The 23,997-nt window shown below is 35.7% G+C and overlaps 2 protein-coding genes across 2 annotated transcripts; one reads left to right on the top strand and one right to left on the bottom strand.

The window, feature by feature from the left end:
- Positions 1 to 902: 902 nt before the first annotated feature.
- Positions 903 to 14,512, bottom strand: LOC141344417 (splicing factor 3A subunit 2-like). The gene is made up of 8 exons (XM_073849305.1): positions 14,469 to 14,512; positions 12,468 to 12,697; positions 12,332 to 12,378; positions 12,135 to 12,244; positions 3,799 to 3,848; positions 3,514 to 3,654; positions 1,275 to 1,343; positions 903 to 1,196 (listed from the first exon to the last, which is right to left on the bottom strand). The coding sequence occupies exons 2-8, from the start codon at positions 12,663 to 12,665 to the stop codon at positions 939 to 941; spliced, it is 873 nt and encodes a 290-aa protein (XP_073705406.1). The 5' UTR covers positions 12,666 to 12,697; positions 14,469 to 14,512; the 3' UTR covers positions 903 to 938.
- A 1,011-nt stretch (positions 14,513 to 15,523) lies between these two features.
- Positions 15,524 to 23,722, top strand: plekhj1 (pleckstrin homology domain containing, family J member 1). Its single transcript, XM_073849705.1, has 6 exons — positions 15,524 to 15,826; positions 18,122 to 18,189; positions 18,272 to 18,338; positions 18,439 to 18,529; positions 18,603 to 18,666; positions 23,625 to 23,722. Exons 1-6 carry the CDS (start codon positions 15,733 to 15,735, stop codon positions 23,709 to 23,711), a joined length of 471 nt encoding a protein of 156 aa, XP_073705806.1. The 5' UTR covers positions 15,524 to 15,732; the 3' UTR covers positions 23,712 to 23,722.
- The last annotated feature ends 275 nt before the right edge of the window (positions 23,723 to 23,997 follow it).

Here is a 23,997-nt window from a genome sequence, read left to right as displayed (position 1 = left end):
ATGTCAGAATTGCAAAATACAAACTTGCAATTGTCAGAATTGACAGACTTTGTTTTTCCCAATTGTGAGTTTATGTCCCGCAATTCTGACTTTATAACTTGCAATTGTGCTTTTATATCTCAGTTTTGAGGAAGAAAGTCAGATTGTGAGATAAAAAGCCACAGTTACCTTTTTTATTTTTAATTCGGTGGCAGAAACAGGCCTCCATAAGAAACATTACGCAAAAGAACATAAAAGTCAGTCATCACAATATTATTTCGCCATCATAGTTTTGGGGAAATGGAATTGTTTTACTGTTTATTATGAAAAATGTATAGTTTATTATATAAAGATTTACCCATGCACATAATTTTAATTTCTTTTTAAGGTGTTCTTGTAATATTTAATCAGAAAGCTTAATTTTACCTCCTCCTTGCAATGACATTTCTTTTCTGATGAACAGTAAGAAAAGACAATCACAACCTCTGTCAACTTTAAAGATTTTCTTTAATAATAAAAAAGCATAAAATAACATTTAAACATTGTTTGATAGGGCTGCTGTGGCCCACAGAGTCAAATCTGTTCTCTAAACATCGGTGTAAATTCACAATTGTCAAATCACTACAGATTTAGAGGGTGGCGTAAATGAAAATAAAGGGGCAAAACTAAATAAATGTGTCCACACTTGAAGCCTTTATGTATAATGCATTATAAAACGATTGTTCTTTTATATACATCTTTTCAGAAATAACTGTAACCAAAGATAAAATGCTTATTTTGATCATATTTAAAGGGTTTGTTTGCGTTTTAATACATTATATTTTCTAAAGTTGTTACAATTATAACTGTGCTTACAATTATTCATGAGATGCATTAATTAATGCATTAAAATGCTTTTACAATTGCAATGCATTATATATAAAGGCTTCAAATAAAGTGTAACCCAGAAATCATTCAGGCTACATGTCGGAGGGCAGCGGCGGCCTCAGGTGAGGAGGAAGGGCACCTGGAGGGGGCATTTGTGGGGGCATCTGTGGGGGCATGGGGCCTCCGGGGGGCATTCCATGTATCCCTCCAGGCGGTGGAGGCGGCATGGAGTCAGCAGAAGGATGTAGTCCGGTGATGAGCGAAGGAGGACGTTTAACGCCGACCGAAACTGCCTGACCCGGTGGAGCGACCAGAGCTTTTTCCATCTTGAAATGAAACTGCAGAAAAAACTGGAGGAGAGCAAGGTTGTGTTTAGCACTTGGAAAATGCCAAGATAAACACAAATGACTTCATCCATCTATTCTTACTTGTTTCGTCTCCCTGTTCCAGTGTGTCCAAAAACGAGTCTCTGCTTTGTCGATTTCCCGACTGGGAACCTGAAAATACAACAGAAACAATTGATATTTGGATCATATGTGACCCTGGACCACAAAACCAGTCATAAGGTTAAATTTTACAAAACTGAGATGTATACATCATATGAATACTCAATAAATAAGCTTTCTATTGATGTATGGTTTGTTAGGATAGGACAATATTTGGCCGAGATACATCTATTTGAATATCAGGAATCTGAGGGTGCAAAAAAATCAAAATACTGAGAAAATCACCTTTAAAGTTGTCCAAATTAAGTTCTTAACAATGCATATTACTAATCAAAAATTACATTTTGATATATTTACAGTAGGAATTTAATTTTACAAAGAATCATCATGGAACATGATCTTTAATTAATTTCCTAATGATTTTTGGCATGAAAGAAAAATCTAAAATTGACCCATACAATGTATTTTTGGCTATTGCTACAAATATACCCCAGCGACTTAAGACTGGTTTTGTGCTCCAGGGTCACATATAAGGATTTTATGGCTCATATGGTCTGATAGAGTGAGAATATAAAGGAAAAAACTGATTAAATTTTATTCATAGACTCAAACTGAGCAAAAATACACAATTTGATGCAAATGCTGATATTTATATAATTAAATACTGCTGCTTGTGAATGTAAATCAATGAGATATTTATAACACTAGAGCAGATGCTGACATAAAATTATGTAAATAGCGGAAGTCAATCGATATCTTCAATTAGGGGTGAGTGATATGGCAAAAAATATCTCACAATTTTTTTTTTTTTTCAGAAATTTTGCAGTAAATTTAAGGGGAGACACTGCAGGCAAAAACTGTTTTTTCATGCACCTGTCAAGTTTAAGATTTTGGGCTTTTTGGTGTTTCATAAAGTGTTTTTTTCTTTTTCAGGCTAGTGGAAAGAAAACACCCAAAAGACACTGTTAAGTGTTTCTTTTATACCACTTTATCTGTTTGTGTCAATAGATTTCAATTACAATCCATATTTTTAAAGGCTGTTTTCTCAAAATGAGTTTTTTCTCCTACACTGAGCCATAAATCTCCACTTCAGTAGCTCTTACACACACCAAACTTCCTGTCTATATCCTGAAGGTTTCTACAGAGGGATTTGTTCATATATAATTTGCTTGATTTTCTCTATTTTATTCCCCCCAAAATGGTAAAAAATACAACGTTTTTCTATCTGTTCTAACAGGGTTTCTGCAGAATTTTCAAATCTTATTTAATGCCTTTTAATGCCCTTTTTAATGCCATTTCTAACATTTTTAATGCCACACGCAACCAATAACTAACTGTGTATGAATGCGTGTATATTATAATGCATTTTTTCATGCGGTTTTACAATGAGGCAACAATGAACATATATTACTCTGCTGAACATAATTTGAAATGGATCAGGAGACAGCTTAAAATGTCAGCGTTTGTTTGCCGATTTCAAAATTTCCAATATCATCAAGAATATCTTAGAGGCTAAAATTGGCTGCTCCAAAAAAGTCTGTGTCACACAATTTTGGACCAGCCAGAAGCAATTACCAAACTGGTTCCGTGTTTATCATACTTTGTTATTAGTTATACAGGCTATATTCAAGATAAATTGGTAATATTTGCTTCTTCAACACTATCTAAAGTTTTAATGCCAGTATAAAACAATTTAATGCTTTTTAAAGCCATTTAAGGCCTTAATTTTTGCAAAATCAATTTAATGACATTTAATGCTTTTTAATGCCCCACGGTTTTATCTGAATTATAGAGTGACAAAATGAGATCCCTCTGTAAAAACATCTGACTCTAATATGTCAAAAAAATTAAACAAGAATTTTGTACTAGAAATGCAAATTAGTGCATATTTCATTAAACAATGGCTCATCTTAATAAGGTTCCTTAATTAAACCTAAGTATTTAAACATTTTAGAAAACTTGTACTACAAAAAATGTTTGCAATTATCAAAGTAATCAATCGACTGAGTAAGTAAGGCAATAACTATTAGTTAATTTTTGTACCCTATTCCCCTGCAGTGTCTCGCCTTAAACCCATGTATTTCCTATTAAAAAATGCACAGTTGCAGGCCTTCAAGAGGGAAATTTAATTTGATTTCCATTTTAACTTTGTTTCGGATATTTCTTATAAATGTTTCAAGAATGAGAGCTTAAGTTAAGATAGTTGCTTTAATCGACAGACCTTGAATGCGATGGTTTCGTACGGCTCGGCTGCGAACAGCAGATACTGCCAGCGACGGTCTGGAGGTTCGATTCTCTGCTCATACGCTGACATGAAGCGATGCCTTGGCCCGATGCCTTCTGCTATCTCTGGGTAATCAATCTGAAAAGCAGGACATGGTTTATTATGTCAATAACAGTTTGCAGATCAAAAGTGCATGAGAAAAACATTCAATTTTAACCCTCAACAGACCAACCATTCATTCATGCATTCAGCTCAAAGTCAGACAGAAATGACTGGATTTACCTGGAAAAGCAGACTCTGCTGTCCGACCTCTGGATCCCTTTGTTTTGTTACTTTAGATAAAATACAAAATAGGTACAACTGTTAATCAATGACTTTTAGACAAGACACTAATAACAAGTGAATTTATATCTGTCAAACGTAAACGGGTTTAAACATAAGCATAAAAACAAGTGTAATACTGCTTTAAATTGTTGTCTTTTTTTTTTCATTGCATTTTAGTTTTTGTTTTTCTGAGCAAAAATTAAATGTCAAACATTTTTTCCCTAATTTATATTAGACACCCACCCACCATCATTCAGTGTCAATCTTGTCCGGCATTTACAACAAAAATCAATTTATTACGTTTTAAAAGAGAAATTACTCTTACCCCAAATACTAATTAGTTGTAATTCTACATTTTTAAAATTTGCCACTATCCTAAGTTTTGCCCATTTGTCAGTAAGAATTTTTTACTCATCTAAAACACAAAATTTAATATGCTTCCTTATTTTATATATTTTAATATGTATTTAATATGTACAAGTCAGAATAAGTATGTTGTTTGAATTATTACATAAATATTGTGTTACACTGAATGACAATGTAACATTACTTCAACCAAATTTTGACATTTTATTCTCCATAAACTTATCTAAAACCTTAAAAGTAGACATTTTACTTACATTTAATGTGCTTTCTATGGACATAAAATCACTTCCAGAAAGGATATTTCACAATACTTGCTGTGACACATTCCATGTCAAATCAACCAGGAGGAAAGATAGACATGTATAGTGATGAAAGCCAAAATATTAAATGTCATGGACGAATATTTACTGAGTTTGTAGAGGGAGGTCAAAATGACAATTTTCACCTTAGATTCAAATTATAGGCACTTTGGAAAAAAATATTTATGGCACTCAGATAGGTATGTTCAATGCAGTAGAAACAAGCTACATCTCTAGTTTCACGATTATTTACACGATTAAAACAAAAGTAGGATCATATTTTTTCAAACTGACATTTGTTTTTTTTTTTTTTTTTTTTTTTACTTTATTTTTTTGACAAATTTTCAGTTTTCATGTACATTTTGCGTAAACAGGAATATATATTAAGAAAGTCACAATCACAACAAAAAAAAAAAAAAAAAAAAAAAAAAAAAAGGATAACAATTAACAACAACAATCACCTGTGGTCTTACAAGAAAAACAGAAAACATTTGTTTCAGGTTGGGATTAAGTTGCAATGTGGGAGTAGCCATTGCTTGTTTGAAGTAAATAACAATCCCATTTTCTCCAATAATTTTCCCCTTTACCTTTCTGTAATCGGAGAGAGAAGGTCATTTTTTCCATGAAACATATTTGACTGACAATACTTAAAAGAAGGTCCATAGTGGGGGGGGTTCTCTTTAGCCAACATTTAGTAACTGCTTTTTTGCAAGCAACTAAAAAAATCTTCAGGAGATAAACGTCACTCTTATTCAAACCCTCAGGAGTAACCCCTAAAAACATAATGGGAAATGACACGTCTATGTTAAAACCTATAATCTCAGACATTAATTGTCCCGCCCTGCCCCAAAAACACTGAATATGCGGACATAACCAAAAAATGTGGGCTGCATCAGCTTGTACAGAACCACACTCCCTCCAGCAAGGATACTGTCTCCCAGAGAACTTACATTTTTGCATGGGGGTTATAAAAAATCTAATCAGACATTTCCAACCAAAATCTCTCCAGTTCAATGAGTGAGTACTGGAACACTGAGTTTTCCATGCATGAAGCCAAATGTCCTCTGGTATTTCCATTCCCATGTCTTTCTCCCATCTCTGTCTAACATAATCTGTTGAGTTTTTATTCATTGAAGAGATGGCACCATACAATTTGCCTACAACCCCTTTGATATTTTCACCCTTATATGCACCTATAAATATCTGGATTAATTTAGAAAAATCACCCTCATTAGAGCTTCTGATCTCTGTCCAAAAAAAATGCCGTACCTGTAGGTACCGATAAAAGTCTTGCCTATTTAGAGCAAAGTTCTGACATAGATTCTGAAAACTATCCAGGTCCCTGTTTGATATAATTTTGCAAAGGGCAGTTATACCATGGGAGATCCAAATCTTATATCTATGGTCAATCAGAGCTGGAGTAAAGTGTGGATCATAGGCCGGCCAGCCCAATACTTTAACCTCCGTTTGAAGCTTAAAACGTTTAACCACCTCCTTCCACATTCTGACTGAGTGGCTCACACACTGATTCCTTACATGAAATATATCATTTACCTGCTCTAAACATCCTAGAACTGATTGTATAGGGGTGTCCATCAAAGACAATTCTATATCCTTCCATTTTGCTGTATAGTTAGGACAACACCACAGAACCAATGGTCTCAACTGTGCCGCCAGCTGGTAGTCCCTCAGGCACGGTAGTGCCATACCACCCACTTCCCTTGGTAATTGCAGAGCTGTGTATCTTACTCTGGGTCTCCCATTATTCCATATAAATCTAGATATTTTTTTGTCCCACTCTCTAAATTGTTTACGAGGGATCCCAACTGGCAGCGCAGTAAATAGGTACAATAATTTGGGTAATATGTTCATCTTGATAGCTCTTATCCTGCTACCCATATCTAGGGGGAGCAAGGTCCATCTGTCCAAATCTCTGTACATTTTCTGGTTTAATATGGTATAATTTAGAGTATACAAAGTGGATAAGTCCTTTGGTAAATATATGCCCAGATACTGAATATGTGGTAAATTCCAATTAAAATTATACTTATTTATTAATTCTTGTGTGGGTACAAAATTTAGTGTCAAAGCCTGAGTTTTATGAACATTGAGTGTATATCCTGAATAACTCCCATATAACTTTAGGGTGTCCATCAACAAAGGCACTCCTAAGCTTGGGTTTTGTAATGTCACCAGTACATCGTCTGCATACAAACAGATTTTATATTCTACTCCTCCTATAACAATTCCCTCTAACCCATCATCCTGTCTTATCATTTGAGCCAACGGTTCTATAAAGAGATTAAAAAGGGAAGGACTGATGGGGCAGCCCTGTCTACATCCTCGTTTTAACACTATTGAATTAGACAGGCTTCCATTTATCTTTATCATGGCTGTTGGTGTTGAGTATATTGTCTTTATACATTGTATAAATTTTTTACTAAAGCCGAATCTATCCATTACTTGATAAAGAAATTCCCAGCCAACGGAATCAAAAGCCTTCTCAGCATCTAGGCTGAGAAGGATTGCATTATTTTTCCTTTTATTAATACAGTCAATAATATGCAGGGATCTGCGAATATTGTCATGGGTTTGCCTCTCCCTGACAAACCCAGTTTGGTCTGAATCTATCAGGGATGGCATTATCTTTTCCATCCTCTTTGACAAAATTGATGTAAACAGTTTATAGTCCGAATTCAATACACTTATTGGCCTATATGATTTGCAGTCAAGCTTGTCCTTACCCTCCTTTAGAATTACAGAGATATAGGCTTCCCCCCATGATGGGGGGAGAGACCCTCCTACCATAATATGGTTAAAACAAGATACAAGCAGAGGAAGTAGTGGCTCCCTCAATGACTTATACCATTCCGGTGGGAATCCATCCGTACCTGGCGATTTACCAGATTTAAGAGAGGTAATTGTCTTATCTATTTCCTCCATTGAGATCTCTGAAGTGAGTTCTTCATTATGCACTTTTCCTAGGGTGGGAAGATTTAACGAATTTAAGAACTGTTCAATTTCTTGCCTATTTGCACTCTCAGGTTGGGTGTATAGTAATCTATAGTATGTTTCAAATGATTTTTGAATTCCCTCCAAATTTGTGGTAACTATGTTTGACGTAGGGTCTCTAATTTTATATATTGCCCTTTCTGCCTGCTGCCTACGTAGCCTCCAGGCTAACACTTTAGTTGCTTTTGGACCTGCTTCATAGAACCGCTGCTTCATAAAACGTATTTTTTTTTCAACTTCCTCACTGTGTATTTTGTCAATTTCCTGTTTTATAGGTCTCATTTGTAAAAGGACAGAGGGATCTTTTGTGGAGCTGTGAAACAGCTCTAACTCTCTAAGTTTTGTTTCTAGATCAGACAACTTTTTAGCTTTTAACTTTTTTTGTAAAGATGTGTAAACTATGATTTTCCCCCTAATAAAAGCTTTTGCTGTGTCCCACAATATAACTGGATTTACTTCTCCATTATCATTGAGTTCCAGAAATATCTTCAATTCTTCTTTCATTTTGGTTTTAAATATATCACTGTTTAACAGACTAGTATTTAGCCTCCATACAGTTTTTTTAGGGGCGTGATCGAGATGTAACTTTAAATATAATCCAGAATGATCAGAAAGATCCCTCTGGCCTATTCTACATTCCTTAATCCTATGCCGATCTTTGCCAAACATGAGAAAATAATCTATTCTAGAAAAGGTGTTATGACGGGCCGAGTAAAAAGTAAAATCCTGATCTGTACCATTGACATCTCGCCAAATATCTATTAAACCCAAGTCACGCATCATATTTCCCACCATAATCTCAGAGGGAGACCTTTTCCTTCCTCCACTGCTTGCATCCAGCCTAGGATTTAGTAATATATTTAGATCTCCTGCACATATGAGAGTACCACTTGTTTCATTTACTATTAAATCAAAAATCTTCCTGAAAAAAGCTGTATTGCTCCCAGGCGGGGCATACACATTTAATAATGTAACATCCTTATGTTCAAGTTTACCTTTAACTAGAATATATCTGCCAGCTTTGTCCTTTATTTCTGAGACTAGTTCAAAACAAACTGAGTTCGGTATTAAGATTGCGACTCCCCTTTTCTTACCATCTTTGCATGAAGAGTAGAAAGTATTACGAAAACCCCGGTTCTTAAGTTTTTCATGCTCATCGGTAGATAAATGGGTCTCTTGCCAGAATGCCATATTAATTTTCTCTTTCTTTAATTTTGAGATAAGTTTACTCCTTTTTATGGGATTGTTTAGCCCATTTACATTTAGGGATAAAATATTATAAAACTGAAAAAACATTTTTCTCTGTTTAAAGAAAAACCTGCACCCAACCCATCCTTAAAACCAGACCACAAGTAATAATATATGTAAATAGGAACAAATGAACACACATAACTTTCATACACTTCTAAGTAAATTTCAAAACTGAACTTCCAAACAAGAGGATACATTTTCTCCTCTAGCGACAATGAGGGGGAGTGGCCACTAGGTGGGGCCCCTCATTCGCGAACAAAAAAAGAAAAGGAAATGTATTAGTGAGTACCTAGAAAAATTAGTTGTGGCACAAACTGCATTGCTTGCATCAGCCCTTCTTACTAGCCAATCGTATTGAAGAGGTCAAATTATCAAAAGTAACATAATAACATTCTGTCCAGTTCGTGTGAGTAACGTTACCTATATTGAAAGAGGGTGATACTATTTAAATTCCCATCGTCTTGACTTATTCTGTCTGGCCTGAGATGTTAAACACCAATCAGTTCTCTTCAGTCAGGTTCTCATTATGCTTCCTCTCGAAACCTCTGAGTTTCTCTCGGATACATTCCCGAAACTCAGGCGATCTCCCCCCTCGGCGCTTACGAGATACACTCCACGGGAGAAGTCCCGTGATGTCCTCCTCCGTGACTCCTATCGTCTTACTCGGCTGAATTGGACCTATCGCGATACCTCTTTTGGTCAGATCCTCCGCTGCTTCGAAAGCGTTGTTGTAGGTGACGATACCTGAATCCAAGTGCACACGCATCTTAGACAGTGGTGTTTGAAAACGGATTTTTTTATCCCGGAGCGCTCTTTTGATTGGGGCATATTCCTTTCTCTTTTGTTGCACCTCTTCGGCGTAGTCATGATCAAAGTACACCCTTTTTCCCTCCATCAAGATTTTCTTCTTCCATGCTGTGTGCAGGATTTTTTCTTTCATTGTAAATTGTAGGAACCGGACAACGATTGAACGCGGAGGCATCCCCGCGGGGGGCTTAGGGATCAGTGCTCTATGGGCCCTTTCGATACCGAGGTCATCCCCCTGATTCAACTCCAACAGATCCCCCAGTTCTGTTTTAATTAAGTTCTCAATGAAGCAGGACATAGATGAGCCCTCTGCATTCTCAGACACCCCGTATATTCGAATATTATTACGGCGCGAACGGCCTTCCAAATCCGACAGCTTTGACTGAAGTGTTCTTTGGTTACGGAGAAGTTGTAATAGGGTGTCTTTAACGCCAATGTCCCACCTTTCCGACTCCGCCGTGCTTCGCTCCAGATCGTCCACGCGACGAGCAGTTTCCTCCATTTGGACACTAACGTCTTGAAATTTTTGGTTTATTTCGGTCGTCATCTCATCCAACTGTTCTTTTAAGTCCTGCCGAAGGGTCACTCGGAAATCAGAAAGTTCTTTTTTCATTTCCGACTTCCAGTCGATCATACCTTTAGTCATGGCTTCGCTCACTGCTTTGCGTATAGAGCTAAGCGCGGCCGCCGAGCCATCGTCTTCTTCAATGTCGCCATCTTTCCTTAGACCGACTTTGTTGGCGAGCTCCCTCTGCCCCTTCTCAACTTCTTTCTCTCTAGTGCCTCTTGAACTTGACCTCATTTTAAATGTTGATCCCCGTTCTTTTCCCTTCAATTTAACTTCTGCAATAAAGAACTAACGCACTTGAATTCCGGGGATTGTATTTGGCCGATGTCAGAGCTAAATTTTATGCTGCCATTCTCACTTACGCGCCACCGGAAGTCCGACATTTGTTTTTTGACCGTTGACAATGTGTACATTTTACTGATTTACTCCTGGAGCCATATTGAAATTCCAATATCTCTGAAACTGAATCTCATAGGGCATTAAAAATAAAGATGCCAAAAGGAAAGTTTGTTAAGACCCAATATCTAAAAGGACATTAAAATATCTTTAATACTTCTTGAGTTACAGGCATGCAAACTTTGGGGAAAAAACTTGAAAAGTGCAGTTTCCACATTTGAGAATGGTCACCATTGGCACATAATGCAACAAAGATTGGTAAAGTCAACAGATTTTACTACTAGAGCTACTAATCTCTGTGTAAAACTAAGATAATGATTCTGCCATCTTTCTGAAGTCTCTTTTACCCCCCTGAATCTAAGGAGAAAATTGCCATTTTGTCTATCTTTCTTTAGAATAAATATTAGCAAAATCAAATTTGAGCTGGGGCCCCAAATAACCCTGCTTTTATGTCCCTACAAGACCAAAATATATAGTGTTTTCATGAAGCAGGACTGAATGGAAACAATGCCGCTGAACCAAACGAAACTTACATATTTAGCTGATTATTGCAGCTGAAAATGATCAATTATTGTCATGTTTTGGCCTGCACTAATCTGTACTTCACGATGCCATAGAAGAACATTTTTTGTTTAAGGCGAGACACTGCAGGTGAAGAGGGTAAAAGAAATTAACTAATAGTTAATCAGTTGTTTCATTACATTAATAATTGCAAACATTTTTTACATTACAAGTTTTCTAAAATGTTAGGTTTTAATATGCAAATGAGGCATTATTTAATTAAATATGCGCTAATTTACATTTCTAGTACAAAAATCTAAACAAGTCAGTTTCAAAATTCTTATTCATATTAGAGTCAAATATTTTTACACAAGGATTTTTTTTGTCCCTTCAGAAAACTACATATTTTTTACAGTTTTTTTGGGGAATAAAATGTATAAAATCAAGCAAATTCTATATGAACAAATCCCTCTGTAAAAACCTTCAGGATACAGACAGGAATAAAAATGTAAAGTGTGGTGTGTGTAAGAGCTACTGAAGTGGAGATTTATGGCTCAGAGTAGGAGAAAAAACTCTTGGCCTTTACAAATATGTATTATAATTGAAAACTATTGACACAAATAGATAAAGTGCTATAAAAGAAACACTTAACAGTGTCTTTTGGGTGTTTTCTTTTCACTAGTCTGAAAAAACACTTTATGAAAAACCAAAAAGCCGAACTTAACAGGTGCATGAAAAAAAAATGTTTTCCTTAAATGGTTCCATAAAGAACCTTTAACATATGAAGAACCTTACTTTTTCACAAAAGGTTCTTCAGATTATAAAAAAGGTAAGAAGGAGATGGTTCTTTAAAGAACCTTTGACTAAATGGTTCTCTGTGGAACCAAAAATGGTTGTGAAGAACCTTTTAAAGCACCTTTATTTATAAGAGTGTAGACAGCATAAATTAGCAGAACAACGTATTCAGTAGTACATTAATCATGCAATTCATGCCGTTTACATCAGAGTATCGCCAGTAAGTGCAAATCCGCTATTTGGAAGAAGAAAACACTAACTTCTATCTAATAAACAACTAAAAAATAACCAAGTCTGACCTTTATAACCTGGTCTGCCAATCTTGACGAACTTCTTCACTTCAACCTTGACTTTCTCTGGAGCGGGTTGAGCTGGTGCTTCCTTTGCCTCTTTTGCAGCTCGTCTTGCTCTAAAATAAAAAAGCATGCAACACAATGAGTTCCTCCTCTACATTAAGCATCATCCTGATAACCATATTTCCAAAAAATGCACTTACAAGTTAGTCTGATGCTTTTTTCCCTGTGTGTGAGCGAGATAACTTCCCTAGAAAAAAGGAAAATCACAAACACATTGAGCATCATGGTTAAGGATGAACGTTTGTAAAGTGTATCAGCGTCTCTCAGAGCTCATACCTCATTATTGTGCAGCGTGAGACACAGTTTACACTCATAGGAGCCCAAGTGGTTTTTCATAAAGTATGGATCTTTATTAATGTCTATGGTCTCTAAGGCCAGCTGTCGCAGTCGCTCACGCCGGTCTCGGTTGCTTTCGGACGAGGAGGCGACGCCGCCGCTCCCCGTTTTTCCTCCAGCTCTGTGCTGGAAATCCATGATGGCAGATCACAGTCCTCACACCGCTGCTCCTGAAATCACAGAAGAGGAAAATGTGTTTAAACAGGGCAGAAATATGACAGAGAATCATCTGGAATTTAAAAAGTTTGAGGTTTGTGCTTTCAGAACTGAAAATGTCCTGCCAGCACACTCTTATAGTCTTCTTCAAGAGACGAGCTTGATCATTATAAAAAATTAACAGTCAAAAGTTTACATACACCTTGCAGAAACTGCATAAAGTTAATTATTTTAGCAAAATAAGAGGGATCATACAAAATGCATGTTATTGTTTATTTAGTACTGACCTGAATAAGATATTTCACATAAAAGATGTTTACATTTAGAGAAAATAGTCCAATTTGTAAAAAAAAAAAAGTTTACATACTCTTGATTCTTTATACTGTGTTGTAACCTGAATGATCCACAGCTGTTTTTTTTATTTAGTGATAGTTGTTCATGAGTCCCTTGTTTGTCCTGAACAGTTAAACTGCCTGCTGTTCTTCAGAAAAATCCTTAATGTCCCACAAATTTTTTGGTTTTTCAGCATTTTTGTGTATTTGAACCTTTTCCAACAATGACTGTATGATTTTGAGATCCATCTTTTCACACTGAGGACAACTGAGGCACTCATATGCAACTATTACAGAAGGTTCCAACATTCACTGATGCTCCAGAAGGAAAAACCATGCATTAAGAGCCAGGGGTGAAAACTTTTGAAATTTGAAGATCAGGGTAAATTTAACTTATTTTGTCTTCTGGGAAACATGAAACAGTATCTTCTGTAGCTTTTAAAGGGCAGTACTAAATGAAACAAATATGATATTTAGGCAAAATAGGATAAATGCACACATCTTCATTTCGTTCAAAAGTTTTCACCCCCAGCTCTTAATGCATGGTTTTCCTTCTGGAGCATCAGTGAGTGTTTGAACCTTCTGTAATAGTTGCATATGAGTCCCTCAGTTGTCCTCAGTGTGAAAAGATGGATCTCAAAATCATACAGTCATTGTTGTCAAATACACAAAAATGCTGGAAAACCCCCAAAATTGTGGAACCTCAAGGAATTTTCTGAAGAACAAACAAGGGACGCAACTATCACTAAACAAAAAACACAGCTGTGGATCATTCAGGTAACAGCACAGTAGTAAGAATCAAGGGGATGTAAACTTTTGAACGGGGTAATTTTAATAAATTCAACTATTATTTACTCTTCTGGACTGTATGTAAACATCTTTTATGTGAAGTATCTTATTCAGGTCAGTCCTAAATAAAAAGAAATTACATGCATTTTGTAAAATCCCTCTTATTTTGGTAAAATAATGAACGTTTTGCACATTCTGCAAGGTGTATATATGTATATATATATATATGCACATAAAGATGCCTGAAAACTACAGCAAACAGCTTGTTCAATTGTAAAAGTTAGATAGATAAACAGACCAAAAAATAAATAAAAAGCCACCAAAATAAATAATGAATGTTTTAAGAAGAAAAAAATACATAAATTAAATTCAAACGTGTATACTATGATCCTGTTTACGTTAGAAGTAAAACGTTATGTCACTAACAACAACACTTTCCGAATAAAATGATTAAAACAGAGAAACATACATTATTTTTATATATAACAACAGCTAGTGTGTGAAGAACTGAATCGAATCGACTTTTTCAGTTAATTCGCTCCACTTTTAACGAATTATAACTAACGCCGAAAGCTCAGAAGATTTAAGCACAGTTTAGTGGTATGTTTCGGACCTTTCTTTTTAAAAAGTACAAGTTAATAAATTAATTGTGAAAACATTTTACCTAACGTCCAAATCACGCTTGCCGCCGTCGCCGCAGTAATGCGCATGCGCGCTGAATGATGCACTTCCTGTTCCTGTTATTTTGAAGTCCGCAACTTTATTGATATGGTAAGATACAAAGTTACAGCACAAAAGTATCTGTTTTCTATTCCAATATATTTTAAAATCTAATTTATTTCTGTAATTAAAGCTGTATTTTCAGCATCATTACTCCAGTCTTCAGTGTCACATCATTTTTCAGAAATCATTTTAATATGCTGAAGTGCTGCTCATAAAAACAAAACAATAACAAAACATTTTATTATGTTAAAAACAGATGAGTAGATTGTTTTCAGGTTTCTTTGATGAATAGAAGAACAGCATTTATCTAGAAAACAGAAATCTTTTGCAACATTAGAAATGTCTTTATCATCACTTTTGACTTTTGAAGTATTAATTTCTATTATTTCTTTCCTAAAAATAAAAAATAAATAAGAAAATAAATTAAACTGACTCGAGCGTTTGACTTGTATAATGTGTATAATGTTACAATGTTACAAAAACTTTTTATTTCAGATAAATGTTGATCTTTTGATCTTTCTATTCATCAAAGAATCCTGAAAAGTTCTCAGCTGTTTTAGATATTGATAATAATAATAATAAAATATTTCTTGAATGGCAAATCAGCACATTAGAATGATTTCTGAAGGATCACGTGACACTGAAGACTGCAGTAATGATGCGGAAAATGCAGCTTTGATCACATAAATAAATTACATTTCAAAACAAATTCAAATAGAAAGCAGTTATTTCAAATAGCAAAAATATTTCACAATTTTACTGCCTTTGCTGTACTTTGGATCAAATTAATGCAGGCTTGGTGAGCAGAAAAACTTCTAAATAATAAATAGTAAAAATTAAAACCGCAAAAATCATCATGAAAACGCTATTTTAATTGATAAACTCGGTTTTTTGATTAAATAAAAAAATGAAAAACACTTTTATGTGTTATATGTTTTAGTTGGTAAATCAGCGCCCTCTTTCGTCTGCATGAGTTCAGTTCCTGCATCTCTCAGTGTGTTTGGGTGTGTGTGAGTTTTAGGACGTTTGTTTCACTTCATTTGCCATTAAGGACGCGATCAGATGAGCTTCTGAACACGACAGCAGTATGACTGATAGTCTGGATGAGGAGTATCTGATCTGACGCTGATTCTGAGAGGAAAACTGCAGTTTATTGTCTTAAAAATGCATTTTAATGCGACGAAACTGCTGTCAGAGAGCTGAAGATGCGATTCAACGAGAAGGAGCTGGTGTTCCTGAGCCGCCAGCCCTCAGAGAGAGCGGCTGAGCTGGGCATGAGAGGCCCGAAGAAAGGAGACGGTAAGCGGGGAACATTTCATCCGCATGAGCTCAGGGTTATCTGTGGAGTTTGTATAAAACAACACCGTGTAAAAGGAGACCGCTACCGTTAAAATCAACCATAGAACTGTCTATTTTATGATTAGTGTGATGTTAGCATTCGCATATAGCGTACTACTCGTATTGTTTCTGTCTTGTAAAGATATGACAGTATCGGTTAAAGTAGTACGCTATTTCGAGTACAGCTGTTAGTCACTAGTGTTCGTACTCAGCTGCAGTAGCCAATCGCATCAGGAGGCGGATCACGTGATATCCACAACGCGCATTCCTATTGGTTGTTGCCGTATTTGCATAAAGCGTTGTCATTAACGATAAATGTTATAATAAAAAAGCTGTTGTGTCGCAACAAAACTAGTATACTCCTGTCTGAATAAACTAAACTTTCAAGAAATTGAGATTTTGTTATAATTAAATAATAAACTATTTAAGTTAAAGGGGAAAACTAAAGCGTTCACATCGGAATCATTGAAGCTTTTTTGACGCGACAGAACTAAAAGGCTTTCATTATAATCAACAATTCTTACTTTTATTTCACAAAATTCGTTTTTTTGTCTCGCCATTCTGAGAATAACAAGATATGAACTCAGAACTGAATTATAAACTCACAATTCTGAGATGAAAATAAGAATTGTGAGATAAAAAGTCAGAATTGAGATAAAATAAATGAACTTTAACCCTTTAAATGAAAAAAAAAAACAGAATTGTAAGATATAAATTCAAAAATGTCAGAATTGCGAGGTTTCGTGACTTTTTTTCTCACAATTCCCAGGTTATATCTCGCAATTCTGACTTTTTTCTCAAAATTCTGTCTTTTCTTCTTGCCATTCTGAGAATTGCAAGTTATGAACTCAAAACTGTGAACTATAAACTATAAACTCACTGAGAAAAAATCAGAATTGTGAGATAAAAATTTTGAGCTAAAAAAATAGCAAATACCCTTTTCTATTTTGTTATTCAGTTGGGTAAAAAACTGTGAATTGTGAGATATAAATTCAGAATTAAGAAGGAAAAAAAGTCAGAATTGTGACGTTTTAATCAATCTTAAGGTTATATTTTGCAGTTTTGACTTTTTCCCACATAACTCCCTTATTTTCGCTTTTCTGAGAATAGCAAGATGAACTAGAGATATAAATTCATAATTCTGAGAAATTTTAAGAAATCGGTGAGATAATTGTGAGATAAAGTCATTATGAGAAAAGGTCAGAATTGTGGGATAAAAAAATTGTAATTACCCTTTTAATTTTTTATTCTGTGGGGGGGAAGCAGAATAGCGAGATGTAAATTTAAAATTAAGAGGAAAATGTCAGAGTTGCAAGGTTTTGCCTTTTTTTTTCTTCGCTATTCTGAGAATAGCAAGATATGAACTCTAACTTGATATATAAACTCACAATTCTGAGAAAAATATAAGAATTGTGAGATAAAAAGTCGCCATTACGAGAAAAAAAGTCAGAATTGAGATAAAATAAATCACAATTACCCTTTAAATTTTTTTATTCTGTGGGGGAAAAAAATGAATTGTAAGATGTAAATTCAGTATTAAAAAGGAAAAAAGTCAGAATTTTGATGTTTTGTGACTTTTTTTTCCATTAATTCTGTTTTGTTTTTTCCTCACTATCAGAAATGTGAAATTTAAAAAAATCATAATTACCATTTTAATCTTTTATTCTGTGGGGGAAAACAGAACTGCGAGATGTAAATTTAATAAAGTCAGAATTGCAAGGTTTTGCAACGATGTTACAAGGTTATATCTTGCAATTCTGACTTTTTTTCTCTAAATTCTGTCTTTTTGTAACTCAGAACTAATATATAAACTCACAATTCTGAGAAAAAATCAGTACTGTGTGATAAAGTCTGAATTGTGAGATATTAAAAAAAAATCACAATTACCCTTTTAATTTTTCATTCTGTGGGGATGTAAATGCAGAATTAACAGGAAAAAAAATCAGAATTGATGTGACTTTTTTCTCGCCATTTCATTCTGAAATTCTGAAGATTAAAAGTCCCAATCCCTTTTTTTCATTTGGGCTTAATTTGACACTCAAAAAAAGAAGAGAAAATAATAATAACAATAAACTTCTTCTCAGAATTCATCGTAAAAACAACCTTTATAAAAACGCCAGATATAAGATGAAGATACACCAGTAGAGAATAAAAATGTGTTACATTAACTAAATGTGCACTGAAGCAACTGAAAGACAATCTAAAAGTAAAAGTCTATAAATGTGACTTTGATTTCTCTTCTGTTTTCCACAACAGTAGTGAAGAGGCGTCTAGTGAAACTGATTGTTAATTTCCTGTTTTACTTTCGGACCGATGAGGATGAGGTGAGTATGAATCAGCGTCTGATCTGAATTTCAACAGCATCATGATCACATTAGTTTGAGTTTCATTCGTTTGTGTTTTCAGCCCATCGGCGCTCTGCTGTTGGAACAGTGTCGCGTGGAGAGAGAAGACGATCATGCGTTCTCCATCGGTGAGAGCAGCTTCAGTCACACCGATAGCGTCTTTGGTTTGCATTTAAACCAGCCGAATTAGTTTTAAGAAAGCTGTCATCACTCTCGCTTGTTTCCCAGTGTTTCTGGACGAGGCCGAGAGGAAGTATTTGTTCGAATGTGATTCTCAGGAGCAGTGTGCGGAGTGGATCGATGCCATCGTTAAAGCCAGGTGTGTGTCGCTGACGTTTCCCATCGTGACGCACCTTTCCTGCTTTATAACTCTAATCCGCTTCTGTTCACAGTTACGAATTCATGCGCAGGAACCTGGTCCACTATCGCACAGAAATCCATCGACTGACCGGCAAGGTGAGGGAATTGATGTTAACTAGATAAGTTGGCTTGAGAAAGCTGGGCCAGAAAGTTTGGAAAAGTTTTAAATAGTTTGAACAGTTTAAAGTACAGTTGTGTTGCCAAAAGTTTTGAGAATTACATAAATATTGGAAATTGGAAAAGTTGCTGCTTAAGTTTTTACAATAGCAATTTGCATATACTCCAGAATGTTATGAAGAGTGATCAGATGAATTGCATAGTCCTTCTTTGCCATGAAAATTAACTTAATCCCGAAAAAAAATTTCCACTGCATTTCATTGCTGTCATTAAAGGACCTGCTGAGATCATTTCAGTAATCGTCTTGTTAACTCAGGTGAGAATGTTGACGAACACAAGGCTGGAGATCATTATGTCAGGCTGATTGGGTTAGAATGGCAGACTTGACATGTTAAAAGGAGGGGGATGCTTGAAATCATTGTTCTTCCATTATTAACCATGGTGACCTGCAAAGAAATGCGTGCAGTCGCATATAAATGGCTTCACAGGCAAGGATATTGTGGCTACTAAGATTGCACCTAAATCAACAATTTATAGGATCATCAAGAACTTCAAGGAAAGAGGTTCAATTCTTGTTAAGAAGGCTTCAGGGCGTCCAAGAAAGTCCAGCAAGCGCCAGGATGGTCTCCTAAAGAGGATTGAGCTGCGGGATCGGAGTGCCACCAGTGCAGAGCTTGCTCAGGAATGGCAGCAGGCAGGTGTGAGCGCATCTGACACACAGTGAGGACAAGACTTTTGGAAGATGGCCTGGTGTCAAGAAGGGCAGCAAAGAAGCACTTCTCTCCAAAAAAAACATCAGGGACAGATTGATCTTCTGCAAAAAGTATGGCGAATGGACTGCTGAGGACTGGGGCAAAGTCATATTCTCCGATGAAGCCTCTTTCCGATTGTTTGGGGCGTCTGGAAAAAGGCTTGTCCGGAGAAGAAAAGGTGAGCGCTACCATCAGTCCTGTGTCATGCCAACAGTAAAGCATCCTGAGACCATTCATGTGTGGGGTTGCTTCTCATCCAAGGGAGTGGGCTCACTCACAATTTTGCCCAAAAACACAGCCATGAATAAAGAATGGCACCAAAACACCCTCCAACAGCAACTTCTTCCAACAATCCAACAACAGTTTGGTGAAGAACAATGCATTTTCCAGCACGATGGAGCACCGTGCCATAAGGCAAAAGTGATAACTAAGTGGCTCAGGGACCAAAACATTGACATTTTGGGTCCATGGCCTGGAAACTCCCCAGATCTTAATCCCATTGAGAACTTGTGGTCAATCCTCAAGAGGCGGGTGGACAAACAAAAACCCACTAATTCTGACAAACTCCAAGAAGTGATTATGAAAGAATGGGTTGCTATCAGTCAGGATTTGGCCCAGAAGTTGATTGAGAGCATGCCCAGTCCAATTGCAGAGGTCCTGAAAAAGAAGGGCCAACACTGCAAATACTGACTCTTTGCATAAATGTCATGTAATTGTCGATAAAAGCCTTTGAAACGTATGAAGTGCTTGTAATTATATTTCAGTACATCACAGAAACAACTGAAACAAAGATCTAAAAGCAGCTGAGCAGCAAACTTTGTGAAAACTAATATTTGTGTCATTCTCAAAACTTTTGGCCACGACTGTAGTTTTAAAAGCTTAATGTTTGATAGATAGCTAGATAGATATAGATAGATAGCATGTTTCTAGCATGAGTAGCACATGATTTCCAGCATGATTAATATGTTGTTAGCATGTTTCTAGTATGATTAGCAAGTTACTAGTATGTTTCTAGCATGATTTTAGCATGATTACCAAGTTGTTAACATGTTTATAGCATGATTAGTAAGTTACTACCATGATTAACATGATTACCAAGTTGCTAGCATGTTTCTAGCTTGATTAACATGTTGCTAGCATGTTTCTAACATGATTAACATGTTGCTAGCATGTTTTTAGCATGTTTCTAGCATGATTAACATGTTGCTAGCATGTTTCTAGCTTGATTAACATGTTTTTAGCATGGTTAACAAATTGCTAGCATGTTTTTAGCATGGTTAACAAATTGCTAGCATGATTCTAGTATTATTAGCAAGTTGTTAGCATTTTTCTTGCATGAGTAGTAAGTTACTACCATGATTAACATGTTGCTAGCATATTTCTAGCATGATTAACATGCTGCTAGCATGTTTCTAGCATGATTAACATGTTGCTAGCATGTTTCTAGCTTGATTAACATGTTGCTAGCATGTTTTTAGAATGGTTAACAAATTGCTAGCATGATTCTAGTATTATTAGCAAGTTGTTAGCATTTTTCTAGCATGAGTAGTAAGTTACTACCATGATTAACATGATTACCAAGTTGCTAGCATGTTTTCTAGCTTGATTAACATGTTACTAGCATATTTCTAGCATGATTAACATGTTACTAGCATGGTTAACAAATTGCTAGCATGTTTTTAGCATGGTTAACAAATTGCTAGCATGATTCTAGTATTATTAGCAAGTTGTTAGCATTTTTCTAGCATGAGTAGTAAGTTACTACCATGATTAACATGATTACCAAGTTGCTAGCATGTTTCTAGCTTGATTAACATGTTACTAGCATATTTCTAGCATGATTAACATGCTGCTAGCATGTTTCTAGCATGATTAACATGTTGCTAGCATGTTTCTAGCTTGATTAACATGTTGCTAGCATGTTTTTAGAATGGTTAACAAATTGCTAGCATGATTCTAGTATTATTAGCAAGTTGTTAGCATTTTTCTAGCATCAGTAGTAAGTTACTACCATGATTAACATGATTACCAAGTTGCTAGCATGTTTCTAGCTTGATTAACATGTTACTAGCATGGTTAACAAATTGCTAGCATGTTTTTAGCATGGTTAACAAATTGCTAGCATGATTCTAGTATTATTAGCAAGTTGTTAGCATTTTTCTAGCATGAGTAGTAAGTTACTACCATGATTAACATGTTGCTAGCATATTTCTAGCACGATTAACATGCTGCTAGCATGTTTCTAGCATGACTAACATGTTGCTAGCATGTTTTTAGCTTGATTAACATGTTGCTAGCATGTTTTTAGAATGGTTAACAAATTGCTAGCATGATTCTAGTATTATTAGCAAGTTGTTAGCATTTTTCTAGCATGAGTAGTAAGTTACTACCATGATTAACATGATTACCAAGTTGCTAGCATGTTTCTAGCTTGATTAACATGTTGCTAGCATGTTTCTAACATGATTAACATGTTGCTAGCATGTTTTTAGCATGTTTCTAGCATGATTAACATGTTGCTAGCATGTTTCTAGCTTGATTAACATGTTGCTAGCATGTTTCTAGCTTGATTAACATGTTTTTAGCATGGTTAACAAATTTGCTAGCATGTTTTTAGCATGGTTAACAAATTGCTAGCATGATTCTAGTATTATTAGCAAGTTGTTAGCATTTTTCTAGCATGAGTAGTAAGTTACTACCATGATTAACATGTTGCTAGCATATTTCTAGCATGATTAACATGCTGCTAGCATGTTTCTAGCATGATTAACATGTTGCTAGCATGTTTCTAGCTTGATTAACATGTTGCTAGCATGTTTCTAGCTTGATTAACATGTTGCTAGCATGTTTTTAGAATGGTTAACAAATTGCTAGCATGATTCTAGTATTATTAGCAAGTTGTTAGCATTTTTCTAGCATGAGTAGTAAGTTACTACCATGATTAACATGATTACCAAGTTGCTAGCATGTTTCTAGCTTGATTAACATGTTACTAGCATATTTCTAGCATGATTAACATGTTACTAGCATATTTCTAGCATGTTTCTAGCTTGATTAACATGTTGCTAACATGTTTTTAGAATGGTTAACAAATTGCTAGCATGATTCTAGTATTATTAGCAAGTTGTTAGCATGTTTCTAGCATGATTAGCATGTTGCTAGCATTACTCTAGCATGATAACCAAGTTGCTAGTATGATTCTAGCATGATTAGCAAGTTGTTGGTATGATTCTAGCATGATTACGAAATTGTTAGCATGTTTTAAGCATGATTAGCAAGTTACTAGCATGATTAACAAGTTGCTAGCATGTTTCTAGTATAATTAACCAGTTGCTAGCATGTTTCTAACATAATTAACTTGTTAGCATGATTCTAGCATGATTACCAAGTTGTTAGCACATTTTTAGCATGATTACCAAGTTACTAGCCTTTTGCTTGCATGATTAGCAAGTTGCTAGCATGTTTCTGTCATGATTACCAAATTGCTAACATGATTCTAGCATGATTAACAAGTTGCTAGCATGATTCTAGCATGATTAGCAAGTTGCTAGCATGATTTTAGCATTATTAGCATGTTGTTAGCATGATTCTAGCATGATTAACATGTTGTTAGCATGATACTAGCATGATTCTAGCATGATTAGCAAGTTGCTAGCACATTTTTAACATGATTACCAAGTTACTAGCCTTTTTCTTGCATGATTAGCACGTTGCTAGCATGTTTCTATCATGATTACCAAATTGCTAACATGATTCTAGCATGATTAGCAAGTTACTAGCCTTTTGCTAGCATGATTAGCACATTGCTAACATGATTCTAGCATGATTAGCAAGTTGCTAGCACGTTTTTCGCATGATTACCAAGTTACTAGCCTTTTGCTAGCATGATTAGCACGTTGCTAACATCGTTGCTAAATCTATGGGATTTCTCCCAGTTTTAATGGTCATTTTTAGGAAAACCGTAAGTCGGATCAGTTAGAAAAGATGCAGCAGCTGGAGTCAGATCAGTCTGAAGATCTGGCCTGAGTTTGGAGTTTGTAGAGTTAAAGCTGTAGGAGGAGCAGCGGTCAGAAATGTTAGCCTCAGAAGAAGTTTAAATAGCATTTCTCAAGCCAACTTAATGAATGCAGCTAATGCCTCAATATGAGAGTAATAATAAAGAAGATGTTCTCTGATCTGCTGCAGGACCCGCTGGAGCAGTATGGGATATCAGACGAAACACGCTTCCAGGTCAACAGTGGTCTTCCTCCGCTGCCTCCAGCGCCCACATGAACACACTCTCTTCTTCAGATTTCTCTTGTTTTAAAGTCTGCCAGTATCCATCACTGTATACTCTGACCTCTGTAACCTTTCAGTTTTGATGTGAGTCATGGAGGAGATGCGTGATATTTACTGTAATGAATGTCTGCTGAGTTTGAGCCAATTGCAATTAAAGTTTCTTCCCCAAATCAAGGTCATTGTTAAACTGGGCCGCCTTTGTAAAAGTGATTTCAGCACAATTATTGCCTTTTATGACTGATGTTAAAGATTTATGCGCAGACCTGCACGCATTAAACTG

The sequence above is a fragment of the Garra rufa genome, chromosome 10 (genome assembly GCF_049309525.1).
Source record: "Garra rufa chromosome 10, GarRuf1.0, whole genome shotgun sequence".
Lineage (NCBI taxonomy): Eukaryota > Metazoa > Chordata > Actinopteri > Cypriniformes > Cyprinidae > Garra > Garra rufa.
The sequence above is the reverse complement of the archived record's forward strand: the minus strand, read 5'-3'. Positions and strand labels throughout refer to the sequence as shown.